The following is a 15,090-nucleotide window of genomic DNA, read 5'->3' as shown; positions in this document are numbered from 1 at the left end:
TCGCATATATGTTTCGGAGGTAGCAATTTTATATAAACTGTAAATTAATGTGCATATTGTTAATTTTGCAAGAAAATCAGAATGAACTACGAAGCAAAATTGACTGTTATTGGCTAATAAAAGTCCAAATATTTTACATATTCTATTTAACTTTTGATATGGCATTAAACTTAAATCCATTAAAATTTCAATAAAAATTATTAGACATGTATAATCATCTGCAACAGGGACAAAAATGTTCCACTACACATTATTATAGTCACGATGCAGTATTGACGAAAATAGCTTTTGCACCCATAAAACAATAGCTTGAAATTAGATTTGAAAAAATTCTGTCTTGATTGGACATAATCCTTTACAATTTTTATGTAGATTTGTATCCTATTGCTAACTAAACATATGTACTATTTATAAAATGAACACTGGAGAGTTATCATTTTAACTTACTTGTGAAGGATATTTAAACTAGCAAAACTCCAATGCTTTTATTACTTATTGGCGACAGTTCTGATATAAAATATTCTAGCATACCAAGAGCAAATACACTGGAAATCAATATGACAGATTTCATAGAAATTTCTAAAAACATCTCAGAACGAATTTCTGTAATAACTCATTTATGTTGAAAATTATTTTAGAAATTGCACTCTTAAAAGTTCCCCATTACTTTTATTTAAATAAGGCAACAAGATTAAAAGCTTTCTTAATTTAGTGTGATGTATTGTTTGACTAGATGATGAAAACTGTAAAAACTGCTTTATCAAAAATGTTATTCAAATGAAAGAAAATTACTTTTCTATCAAAAGTATAAAACTGTTTATACAATTTAATCTGCCTGATACAAAAATATGGATTCCAATTTTCTTTTATACATTAAATATTTTTATGTTTAACGTCTAAAATTTATGTATAAAATCTATAGTTGACAGATATTTTAAAATAATTAAGAGGAAAAATGATTATGAAATGCATTTTATTTCAATAATAATTGAAAAGTTCCATTAAATGAAAGTATATATACAATTCAATGCCAGCCAAATATTTAATTAACCCTTGTTCATCCTATTTCCACTTCCTCTTGGATTATCTGAAAATTAAAAAAAGTAGTTATTTGATATTTAATCATACAACAAAATTTTTTCTAAGGATATATTTTTCTGTCAATATCAACCTAAAACCAAAATATATAGTTACAAAGTATAATGGAATCTAGTCGCAGACAAATTAAAAGCTGAATTACAAACCTTTCAGTAATGCATTGCTCTAACTTAATATAGAATGATTAAATAAAACTCATAGAATGTATTCAAATATGTATGATGTGCAAACAAAAACGTCATAAAAAGAAATTTAAATAGGAAAAGACAAGTATATAAAAAATTATTGAGTATTATGCATTTAGTTTAACAATGGTCCACCAATTCTCAAAGATAAAGAGAAAAAAATCTCATAAAATATATACACACAAAAAAAAAACTATTTTCACTCATTAAATTTCATGACAGTTAAAATATAATAAAGAAGAACATTAAAATTGATGATAAATGATAGAAAATAATAATTTGAAATTAACAATGTTAAATAGCAGAACCTGATAAATTCATAAAAATTAAGATAAAATAAAGGAGTTCACAAAAAGTAATCATATTTATATAAAATGGATGTAGCTTAAGAATTGGAAAAATACTTGGTTGTACTCCCATCAAGTCTGTATTCTATATTAATAATGAATAACTGAAGATTATTGTAATCAATAAATAATGGAGTTATTGATTGGGATGAAAATGGAGTTTAAACCCTCAACTCACAGATTAATGTAACTGGCTACACACATTGTAGTCTCCTCACCAAACAAAATATGTTTGTGAATTATACAGTAAACCATAACTTACTGAAAATTTGGCAAAATGAAGTCTATTGGTTCAAAAGTTGCCACACAGAAAAAATAAACTGGTAATAAGTCTATCATTTCAATGCACATACAAAATCATTAAAAAATCTGTAAAGTTTATTTTGCAACATTATTAGTCAATTCATTGCCAGTTATACCTGCATGAAAATTCAATCAAGAGATGCTTATTTTAAAGTGTTGTTAAAAGGGTTTAGTTATCATGGGTAAAAATGTTACTTGAAATTATTGTAATTTTACAGTCTCTAAAGGATTCATGCTATCAGGGAAAAAAAAAAAAAAAAACTTATCCCCTTCCTGTTACTAAGACATATATTTACATACTCGCATGCATCAGCAAACAGAACAAAAACTAAAAACGTTCAATATAATAATAAAATGAGAAATGGAAGTCTGACAAACAACTTATACTTTCATTTGATGGATATGAAAAGATTTAGAGAGGTGTTTAAGTGGTTGCCTTGAGGCAAGAGATGCCTCAACCAGGCAACCATCATGACATCCAAATAAATGACTTCACCACACCACAAAAAAATTGCTACAAATTTAAACTTGTGCAAATTTTGCACATAAAAAAAAAAAAAAATCTGAATTTGAATTATGCAGGCAATAATTGTATAAATATTTTAATTATATAGTTAAAGAAAATATATGAAGTATTATACATTAATAATTTATAAACTAACAAAATAAAATATATGACAATGCATGAAAACTGCATAATTAGTTTAAAAAAAACAGTAATCTGTAAGAAACTTTAATTGCACTGCTTCAACATTGTATGTTGCTGACTTATTACAAATGAAATCCTTTTGAACTCAATTTAATATTGATATGATATGAATTTATATAATTTTATGAAAAAGTTATAATGCAATATTATGATGAAATATTAATGTTTTATAATTAACTGAATTACCAAAGTTTAATTTTTATATTAAAAAGCTTTTGATCAGTCTATATGTGATATTTATGAATTTACCTAATGTGTCCACAAAGCTTGAATTTTATTTTCCATATCTACTTAAAAATTATATCTTCTTTCATTAAAATTCTAAAACTTTGGTCAATAAACAGAATTTTTACAAGAATTTTAAACAACACCAATAACATATAGGAACAATTTATAACAATAATAAGACAAGAATCCATACATGTTGACATTTTAAATATATATTTATATATACCATCTTTCCAATCATCCCACTGCCTAGCTCTCTTCAACTCGGTTGGATCATCCTTGTCTAAAAGTTCTTCTTTTTGAATATCCTCAGTTTCTTTATCAAGACCTCTTCCAGAAAGAGCTGCATCCTGTAAGGATTGTCTAAAAAAAATACAGAAAACACATATAATTCTTTAATTTTATATAGAAATAATTATATAGAAATAATGAAATAACTATGCAAACAGAATCCCTACTTTTTATTTTAAAATGGGGAAGGGAAGGGATTTTGACAATACTAACTCTTTGGATATTTTTTGTAATACTAACACTAACCCTAAAAACTGCATATAGAGATTTTGCTTGATTTTTGAAACGCAATATTAAAACTTTTGATTAAAAATCAAAAATTAAAACATTTATTATTTTTTCAAAAGAATTTTTCATGCAAATCAGTAACAGAAACTAAATTTAAGTGAAAATCCATTGCCAAAGTGAAACCTATGACTCACCAGAAAATTATACTTTCGATATTACATTTAAAAATTTCAGAAATGGCACTAACATATCTTTAAAAAAATTCAATTATTTTAGATTTATTAGTCAAAGTTTTGCATTTCAAAAATCAATAATCAAAACCACAGCAATGTAAAATCTATTAAATTTGCATAATACTTTCATAAATGATGCATATTATCACTATACTAAAGAAACCATTAGAAATTTCAATGCTTTTTCAACTATCAGGAGTTTTACCAAAACTACATCTTTTAGAATACAGCAAAAACAGAAATTCAAAATAATCTGTCACTCATAATATTCTTTTTTTGTTTACAAAGCAAGAATGTAAAATTGTTACAAATGGGATGAAAAACAATGGGCCTAAAACAATGTTGCTAAACTTTATTTCAAATTATTTTGTTATATATTGAGAGCATTTGTATCATGTACATCTATTTTGCAATCTTTAAACTTAAGCCTAACTTTATAATAAATTTAACAATCAATCACTATCAAAGCATTAACATAATTTTTTAAATTCTATTGTGTTTTTGTTTGAAAGTATACTTGAAAATAATTTGGTATTTATGACTTTAAAAAGCCAAATCTTCCATATCAAGCTTTTTAAATGTCCAACTGTAGAAGATAAAAATGTAATTCATATCAGGGAAAGTTGACTGGAAAACAGAAGATTTCAACATCAAAGGCACAGAAAAGGAATTATTACATGAGCTTCCCAGATGAAATCTATATATCCACAATGGAATTAAATAAAAATGATAAAATAATTTAATAATAAGTTCACTTATTCTTAAAACATTATTGGCGTAAATTAATATCCAAAGTTAATAAATTAGAAATAAAACTTTAAAATAAATTTCCAAAATAAAAAAATCTACTTTATATTAATCACAGTCATCACATGATATAAAAGTTTATACATTCAGATATTCTTGACAACATTCCAAAAACAATTTAATGATTTTATTTGTAATACATTATAGTGTGATTTTTATTTTATATTTTTAAGTCAATAAAAATGAAATGAACAGAAGAAAGAAACTACCCACAATGAATTTTATAAAATCTTATCTTTATGTATTTACAATACTAGTAATAAAAAGTAGTTTACTCACCCAGTTGTATTTTGTTTATGCTCTTCCACCATTTTCTCAAATCTCTGCCGATAAAAGTCATCAATAGTCATCACAGGAACACTGGGATATCCCAAACCAAAGACTTTTTTCTGTATTTCATTCTTGGTTATAATAAAGGGTTTCAAAGGCTATAAAGGAAAAACTGCAGTCAAGTAATCAGCCTCAATAAAAAAATATTTTATAAACAATGAACAACATTACCATATTGTAATGGAAAAAACATTCAGATGAATATACAGTAAAAAGTCCAACACAACACACTCAATAACAGACAATGACATTCTATTCTATGCAAAAACACAAAACAAAGGTTACAAAACACTGATGAAGCATACATAAAATAAAATTTCAGAATTCAACTTCACATAAGCACCAAATTGATAATATACAACAGCAAAACACAAAGGGAAAGAAAAGGACAGAAAGAAACAACAAAGCACACTCTTAGGAAGAACTTGCTGGAAATCAGCACTCCAAAGAAAGAATTGACTTGATTACTATTACTAGTACTACAACTTACAACTGAGCCGCTTGAATTATTCTCAGACTCAGAAATAGCTGTCCTTCTGACCTATTTAAGACCAACTTACAGCCACTGCATATTAGAAGAGCCAACTTAGTTAAGTAATTCAATAAAATATACAGCTACAGCCCCCAACAATGTACTTCATTGTATTTGCACACTTGGCACAACAATCAAAGACTCAAGAAATACAGCCTTTTTAGTTTGGGAGAAACACAAAACCTGATCTCTCGGGACGTTGAACATCCATTTTGAAGATCCTGCATGATCCCTCAGAAGGACTACCAAGAGTTTTCTTTCACTGAAATCCATTACAAAAAAGCAAACTCACCATGAAAACCAGCTTAGACAGCTGGCTCTAAAAATTATTAGTGACATTCCTGACGATGCAGTGCAAGTCTATATTGATGGTAGTCGTACAGAAGATCATACTTGCAGCGGTATTTACATTAGAACCTCCCCACCTTGAGACTACAACAAAGCAATGAAATCCTGATAGTTGCTCTGTCTTCAGGAGTGGGTTAATTTAAAATAACATAGGGCTTGATGCTATCATACCTTATGATTATGATTTTGGGAGACTATGGATTTTTATCGGACAGTTGCAATGCACTACAAAATCTTAGTGATTAGCACTATGCTAATGATGAAATCAGCATATCTATTCTGCTCAAACTGAGGAGGATCTCTCAGGACCATGACATGTAAACATTGGTGGTAATAGGGTCACTGATAGATTGGCGAAAGAGGGTGGTGAGAATAAAACGACTACTGGCTCTTTGCTTACCTATCAAGAACTATACTCAAATGAAAAATCTAAACTCAGTTTAACATGGTGTATTCCACCTGCACACCAATGGTACATGGGAACATCCCCTGGCACTCTGCTGGAATTCAAATGTGACCATGACTCCCAGACAGCTGTGGCTAGACTAAAAAGTAGCCACCTGCTGGCCAGAAAAGTAAAAAGTGCTGTGACCATCCAGCATCACCGGATCAGATTCTAGATTGCACCGGACTTTCTAAAGAAGACTTAACATCCAATCTGCTTATTATTATAGATTTTTTGGGCAGTCAACAACCTACTGGAGTTGATCTGACATAAGTCAGAACTTTTGATAATAAGCAAAAACAACAACTACTACAACTGGATGACTCCTGTTTGTGCAGTTCCACAACAATTCGATATCCTGTAATAGGATATCGAATATTCTTGAACAAACATCAGAACTCAAGTTCTAATTTAAAAATTGTAAAGATTCTCGAAAACTTAGGATAATTCATTTTTGTCGCCAAAGTTACCAAATTCATCCCCAAATCCACACCCAGCATCCATATGAGTTTTCTGTAAAGCCCTCTTCCTTATCATAAAGCTAACTGTACAAGAAAGCAATATTACAAATCCATAATGCTACATTAAAATAAGAATTATAATTAATTTTGTCAATTCAAGAAATCATAAGAATAATAAAACTTTTTTCAAAATAAGCTCTGTTACAATCAAGAAAGAAGCTATTATTGCAAAAATTAATTATTACGACTAAAAGATAAACTTAAAGTAGGAATTACTTAAAAAAATAATTTGTAATTCAACTACATTTTTTCACGTATAGTTTCATATTTTATCAATAATTGGAAAAATTAGCAGGATGTCCTTCCCAAAATTTTCTCATATTTCCCTAATAACGATGCCCCTCCCTTTTATATAAAAATTAGAATTCTTGTGTTAGGCTATGAATGCCACAGATGCTGACTTTCGATGTCTAAGTCTTCCAAATTAGCATTTTGTGCTTTGTAGCATAGTGAAGGAAATTTGGATGATTCTTTTGTTTTCACTAAATAAAACCAAAATTTAATACAAGATTACAGTTTTAGCAACAAATTTCATTATCTAAGCTATCGCTTTTTTTTAAGTTAGTGAATTTATATGTATGTGAATGTACAGACTGATAGACAATCATTCTGTTGATGGATCTGGTTTAAAATATAATCTGGATCTACGTTTTTTATTTTAAAAATGTGTTTTATCAACCTAGTACTTTGTATTTTGTAATGATCATGTTTATTTACTCAGGAACAGATATTGTATAAAATTTACTAGAAACCTACAAAATTGGTCTTAAGAACCACATACCAAATTTCATATGTCTAGCTCAAAGGTGTTTTTGAGTTAAAGAGCTTAAAGATAAACAGATTTAATTCCAAAATTGTTTTTTTTTTAATTCAGGGAAATTTGAAACACAGAGTTTCATCTATTCAAGTGTCGAATTTCAAATACAATAAAAAAGTATTATTCATGCATAACAACCGAAAAAATATTCAGAAAGCTTTCACCAAACATACTTTTGTATCTGCTTTCCGATTATGTTTATCATCCCTTGGCATTTCATTCAATGGAAAATTCTTTAAAATATCCTTCTCCCCTGAAAATTAAATCAAAATTATTTCAAAAACAAAAGTTAGAAAGAGAAAAATAAAAATATTAAAAATGTGATCCAAAAATCTTGAACAAGTGTATTTAACATCTAATTTTTATGCATTATAACAGTTTATATAATAATATATATAATGTAAAATGTAAAAAATAATATAATGTAAAAACACATAATTTTGAGCAGTTTCGTGGCCGAAGAGAGAGAAGACACTTGTAATTTTAACTTCGCTTTATTCCATCCCAAGACGCATAATTTAAATACAAGCAAGCAGCAATGAGTTACGTCAATCTAATAACACAAGAGCAAAATAGAAAAGAGGGAACAAAATATTTATCCCCATGATTATATACTGTGAAATTCTGATAGGGATTCCTTTAGACATGCTGATTTAGGTAAGGGAATTATAGAGATCTTTTAAAAGAGTTTGTTTAGACCAACAGATTTTTATCTCTTCACTCAGAATGTGGGAGCTTGTTAATTTCAACAATTTTATGACTTTTGTAGCATTAATTAAATAAAAAGGGTGGAATTTGATTAGGAAATAGAACATTTTAGAATTAAATTCAGGTTAAAATTAATTAAGATTTAACTTAATTTACATATTATATATATATATATATATATATATATATATATATATATATATAGATGAAAATACCTTACTTTAAAACAATAAGCAAAAACTGAATAAGCTAAATAAAAGAGAAACAATTGTCATTTACCTTACAGATATTATTCAATTATTTTAATATTATTGATGATATTGTTCTTTGCAGAATAACAACTTATTATAGGCTCATATGCAGAAATATGATAACAAGTTTTCAGTACAATTACATACAAGCACGTTTTATATTTGCATGTAAAAAGATGCAACTAAATTTTAGTAATTTCCTTTCTTATACTCTGTTGCGATTCCTTACATCCCATTACCGCACAGAAAAAATAATTAACTATATGCAGAAAATAAAGATATATACTGAATAACTGAAAGATATAGATCAACAATATGTTACAATATATAAGTATCATTTCCAAATAAGGCTTGCATTGAATTAAATATACATACGAGAGGTAATATAATTTTTTTATATTTAAAAAATTTTGTATGATGTGATATAAATTCAGAAAACTAACTTCAAATACTATATTCCACAATATAATTTTGGCATCAGTGCCATAAATGAGTAAACTAGCACATACATTAAAATCTAAATAACTGATTAAAAGTTCTGTTTTGAAGCTGTCATAGAAAGTCTTGATTTTTCGCAGTATAATTATAACTTTTCAAAAACAAAGAAACTCTGAAAATCAAGTTTTTAATTTAAAGTGCATTCCCAATTAATTTTTTAAATAATATTCTATTTTTTTATGATAACATCATGAAAACTGAAACCTGCATTTAAAGCAAGGAATACGGATGATTTATAATGTTAAAACACTTAATTTCTTCTTTTTCCCACCGCTATACATATCAATTTTCTATCATTATCAGATAAAGCTGTTTTAAAATACATATTGACTTTTAAATGCACATAAAGGGTTTTATAAAATTCAGCAAAAGTACATAATTTATATAAGAGGCACATTTACTTCAGATATTAGAAAACAAATAATTTTAATTCATTTAATCGAACAGATCAATATGCTGAAACATTATAGTTTATTTAATATTACTACCAAAGAATTAATACTAAATCAACATCTGACGGTAAAGAAGACCCAAGGAAATTTTTACAAGAACTTAAAATAAAATTTGTTATTTAAAATAATAAAGCCATCTTAGTTTCCAATGAATTTCTTCCAAAGATAAATTCTCAACTCATAGAAGAAAATGTTATGAAATTTAAAAAATAACATAACTTTACAGAGAAGTTTTGTTTAACAAAATAAAAAAGAAGTGTACATTATTGTAACAAAAGTTTAAAAAACAATTTTTTTGAGTTTCCATATTTATAAACAAGCCTTTAGCATGAAATCAAATTTTAAGAAATGTGATAATAATTAAGATTTATTATTTATTTATATTTTTTTATTTTTCTTTTAAGAGATTTTTAAAAAAAATGCAAACTAAATAAAATATATATGTTTTAGATAAGGTAAAAAATAAATCTAAAAGAAAATATAGTAAATGCATACTTTTTGAATTTTCTAATTCTTCAATTGAAATAAGAATCCACTTTTCTAAAAGAACAAAATAGTATTCTCTCTAAAAAGCAAAAATAAAAAAATAATAAACATATAGTATACAAAAATTTACAACACATGCATCTTTTAACATTTACTACAAAATCAAATGCAGAAGAATTAATAATTAAAAATATATCTAGTAATCAAAACTTAGCTAATATATTTGAAATTATCATATACAAATAAAATTAGAAATGTTCTTTGAAAATATCTAAAAAACAAATCCTGATGGTCAATCTAATATATCAAAAGAAACAGAAAGAAAAAGAAGTCATGGACTGCAAAAAATTCTTTTATAAAGTTAAAATGAATAAAAATCATTAAAAAATTACTCAGTTAAATCAGTAATCGAGATTATTTACAAATCTATTTTTCTATTAAAAATGTTTGATTCTAAGACTCATGTTATTAGCAGAAAAACAGAGAAAACTTTATAATGCATAATGTTTTAATATAAACATTAATGTCAATGCATGACAACCACTATTTTATGGAATACCAAAAACTGACTGAAAATGTATGATAAACAATTTAAACATTTCACACAATTCTTAGGCATTCTATAGAATTTCAAAAAAGCAAAGTATAAAATACACCCTTAATGCAAAAAAAAAAAAAAAAACGATGAGAATATATTTAGTGATGGATTAAACCAATAAGATGAATGGCATGTTTAACAAAGAGATTTTCATTTCTGCTACTTATTGAAATGAAACCAGTGATGTATAATCATGAAGAAACAAGAAAAGGAACCACCCAGATTTAATTTGCACTTGATCATCCTAACTTAACCTTTATAAATCAATAACTTTATAAGTTTTTAAGATATGAATAAAAGTAACAAAATTTAATTTTAGCATTAGAAATTCAAAATTTTGTTATCTCATAATTTTGACTAATGGAACTTGAAACTTGGTGTCCAGGAATAACTATTGATGTAATCTTCAAATTTGACAAGAAAAATGTGTATTACCATTAGAAACTTCGAAGTTTGCTTTTATTTCAATATATAGACAGCTTCTTATGAACTTTTTAATTCAAAAAAAACTTTAAGATTACATCAAGCTCTTTCAAATGACATCTTTTTTTTTTTTTTTTTTTTTTTTTTTATCGTACAATGAATCATGTCCGAATAGAGGTGGGTGACTCCCTTTTTTTCCCCTGCTTCCCGTGACTGTGCAGGCTTGTGCAAAGAGTCGTTAAAAAGTACATAACTTTTGTTGTCATGCTAATAAATATGATGAAATTAATATTTTGTATGATATTTGTTTCTAAACTGAATCTTATCAAACTCCTTTTTTCACACTTTGCCTAAATGGCATTTGTCATTCTACAGAATGCCTAGGTTTACTTAAAATGCCTAAGGGAAGGATATAATAATACTCAAATTTTATATTTAGGCACCAAAATGCATGGCATTCTGTATCTTATACATTTCTTAAGTATTCTACAGAATGCAAGCATTTCATACATTGTCAGTGACATGGCTACATAAATGTCTTAGCAATTCCAGGATCAGTTACAATCTAGAAATAAGCTGATATTTCTTATATTGAATTTTTACACTTACACATTTAAAAAAGAATGTGAATATGGAAGCAGAGAATCATATTTCAAAATAAAGCGAATTATGGGAATTATAAAGAGTACTTACAATAGCTTCTTCACATTCTGGTTTCTCCAAGGCAGGTTTTAATGCTTTTTCTTTTTCTTCTAATTCCTTCTTTCGCTTATACTGCTGGATCTTTTGTTCTCTTAAAGATTGAGGATCTGGTCTTTTCTCACTAGTTTCACAGTCCAAAATCTCTTTAAAATATCTCAAACTGGTCTCACATAATTCATAATTAGCACATCTGAGTAAGAAGTCCCTAAAGTATATCTGAAGATTTTAAATGCTTTAACATAAATACATTCCAATGATATCAATAATTAATTTAATCAATATTAATTGTTAAATGCTATTTTTTATACGAAGAGATATATTATAAGAAAAATAAGGAAAATGGTATAATGGGATGGGAGGGAGATAATTTTATTTTATAGTATTAAAAAATTTAAATTTTTCATACTAAATGCAGGTAATTATCACTAAAATCAGGATGCATTATATAAGGATTAAATAATTGGAGTACATTATTTTTTCTAAGCTTTATTCAGATATTATGATTAATGCATAGTTTTTCTTTCATTTTGCTTAAATAAACACTTTTTGTTCTATTTTTCCTTATTTTAAAGACTTTATATATTTGGTTAACTGAATAAAATCATGTGAATTGAAGAAAATTTATAAGGTCTTTCCTCCAGTAATTCAATAACACCCAAAATTCCTATAAAGCATCATGAGCACAAATCAAAAGCAATTTTTGTGAAACCTAAGGCTGTGGTTGCCGTTTTTGGGGTATATTAAGAGTATTGCTACAGTAAACCAAAGGCAATATTTTATACAAGAATTTTTGTTTAGTAACCATTAAAATTAATTTAATGAAAAGATATTCAAGGAAGACATATAAAAAATAATCTGAAATATTTTTATGATAAAAATACAAATAAACAAAAATTCTATTTGATTTTGATGTGAGATACTACTAATATTAAATAAGCTTCAAAATTAGAATTTAAAATGCATTCCTTCACAATCATGTACATTTCAGGTAAAAATTTTGATTAGAAAACATAACTTTAAAAATACCATTTGTCAAATTATCATAATAAATTACCAATTTTTTAATCATTTGCACACACAATATCAATATAATTCAGACATTAAAGCAGCTTACTTATCTACTTTTCACTGGGAAGATATATCATTAGCATTTACCAAAGAACTGATGAAATGGCAATTATGGATATTATATAGAATAAATACATAAATGTTAATTTTAAATTTAAGAAGAACTACTAATAACACATCAATAAAGATTTTTAAAACTATAAAATGAGAGAAAATAAACATTGTATGCTCATATATAGATATAATAATTTTTATATTATGATTAACATGATTATAATTACCATGATGATGATATTATAGTGAACACCACTTAATGCTATAATAATTAATTTTTTATTTTCAAAATCCTCAGGTCTCAAACCAATATATTCATGCATACACAAAAATATTCATTTACAGTGATTGTTGCATAGTTTAATGTTAAGAGTTTTGACATAAAGAAATGTTTGACCATTCATTTTCAACCAGCTTTAACAATAAAGAGGTTTTGAACTGCCATAAACAACTGCTACCTGTATTTACGTTATAAAATCAAAATTGATTTGAGTGTTATAGATAAAACTGATTTTCTTAACAAGAATGAAAGTGTACCTAAAATTAGTCAATACAATGCTGCAGTGTTAAAACTTTTATAGTTTTCCTTAGTAAAATTTGGAAAAATCATTAGCTTTTTGTAAGCTAACAAAAGTCTTGAAGAAAACCCTTCAATGAAAATCAAAATGTCAAATTTTTGACATTTGTTTTTTATTTTTTCTGCTTGATGAATAGTTGATACTAATATAATTGATTTTAACCAATTTGGTTACTGCTATTAACTGGCTAATATTATCAAGTCCTGAAGTCCTACTCCTTCGGGTACTAAATATGATCACTTCATATTTAGTAGCAGAAGGAGGTGTTACTGTATATACATATAAAATCATAAGAAAATACATTTTTAATAATGAAATGAAGCTACATACTTCTGCTTTTTCTACATATTCTTTTCTTTCTAATAAATCTATGCTTTGGACAGTTAAGTTCAGACATCCCAAAGCAGCAGGAAGAATAAGATATCTGCAAACGTTACAAATTATTAGTTTTCATGGGTCAACAAAGAAATAAAATAACAAATGGTGACAAAATGCATACTTAATACTGGAAGTTTGAAGTTCATCTGCAGTTTCATTGGAACTAAATAATCCAAGTTCATTAACCATAAATGTGCATTTTTCTAAACCTTTAATGCAAACATGAACACCTTCCTAAAGAGCAATAAAAGAGAAAAAATAATTTAAATTTGTTTTATTAGCATTTGAAATATAAAACTTGACAACATAAAAAATGCATATTCATTTACTTTATTGCATATTTTGTTTTGGAAATAGATAAATATTTTTCAAATCGCTTGATTGGACTTTAAAATTGAGAAATAGATAAAAAGACACGCTTATACATAAAATATATATGTTTAAACTTATATTATGATGGAGCAAATGTATCAAGTCACAATAACAACTTAAGTGCTTGATCTAAAAATGTTTCTAATTCTCATTCTAAAGCGTCTATCAGATATATATTTTAATATGTAATGATATCTCTTAATCTGATTCAAATCCTAGCTAATTTTCTAAACTTTATCGTAATTTAGCCCATATTAACTTCATTCTAAAATGGTTAAGTATTTGATACGATTAATAAAGTCAATTATCTGGGGGAGAGTTGAGAAAGGATTAAAAGTTACACTACAATTTAATTCTTAGAATAAAAATTGCCAAAACCAAATAAAAATATTATCAAGGTTTTATTATTATGAATCAGTGAATAATAATAGCCCTCCTATTGAAAGTATCAAAGTAATCCAGATATTCTTTATTTTAACGGGAGGGGGGATCTGATTAGAAATTGCAAATAAATGCTACTTATTAATTTAGTTATTTCAGTTCCAAGATAGAAAAAATTTAATTAAAGCCTATTAAGTTTTATTTTCTTATTACAACTTCTTAAGTTTTAAATGACAGAATCGCAAAAACAACAAACATTTTGTTAGATTAAATTTTTTTGAATGTATGTTAATTGAAAATACACACCTGTAACTCGTTATCATTTGACGGCAAGCTGCTGTCTTCCATCAACTCGCGCAATCGTAAACAAGAATCGAATAATTTGCTTAATTCGGTATCATTTTTTTCATCATCAGAATCAAAAATCAAATGTTTTACAGAATCGATAGCTAGTGACAGTTCAGCCATTTTGAGATATCGATCAATTACGCAAAACTGCAAGACCGAGATCAAAATCAAGCCGCAAGTTGATATTTGTATCTTTCAATCATAACAACAGAAATAGTAGAAGTTTTCTGCGGTTCTTGTAAAAGAAATATAAAATAATAATAATTGGGAATCATTTTCTGTAATTATGCATTATAAATCTATTCATTCTTTCAAAATAAACATAATTTATTTTACATAAATCAAACTCAATAAGAATATTATGTATCAGT

The 15,090-nt window shown here is 26.5% G+C and overlaps 1 protein-coding gene across 1 annotated transcript; it reads right to left on the bottom strand.

Annotated features, from left to right (window-relative positions):
• Positions 1-956: 956 nt before the first annotated feature.
• LOC129971051 (immunoglobulin-binding protein 1-like) lies at positions 957-14,910 on the bottom strand. Its single transcript, XM_056084521.1, has 9 exons — positions 14,678-14,910; positions 13,740-13,852; positions 13,571-13,664; positions 11,532-11,756; positions 9,827-9,896; positions 7,596-7,675; positions 4,709-4,857; positions 3,097-3,233; positions 957-1,087 (listed from the first exon to the last, which is right to left on the bottom strand). The coding sequence occupies exons 1-9, from the start codon at positions 14,837-14,839 to the stop codon at positions 1,047-1,049; spliced, it is 1,071 nt and encodes a 356-aa protein (XP_055940496.1). The 5' UTR covers positions 14,840-14,910; the 3' UTR covers positions 957-1,046.
• Between the last annotated feature and the right edge of the window lie 180 nt (positions 14,911-15,090).

The sequence above is a fragment of the Argiope bruennichi genome, chromosome 6 (assembly GCF_947563725.1).
Source record: "Argiope bruennichi chromosome 6, qqArgBrue1.1, whole genome shotgun sequence".
NCBI lineage: Eukaryota > Metazoa > Arthropoda > Arachnida > Araneae > Araneidae > Argiope > Argiope bruennichi.
Note: the sequence above shows the minus strand (reverse complement) of the source record. Positions and strands in the feature narration are given on the sequence as shown.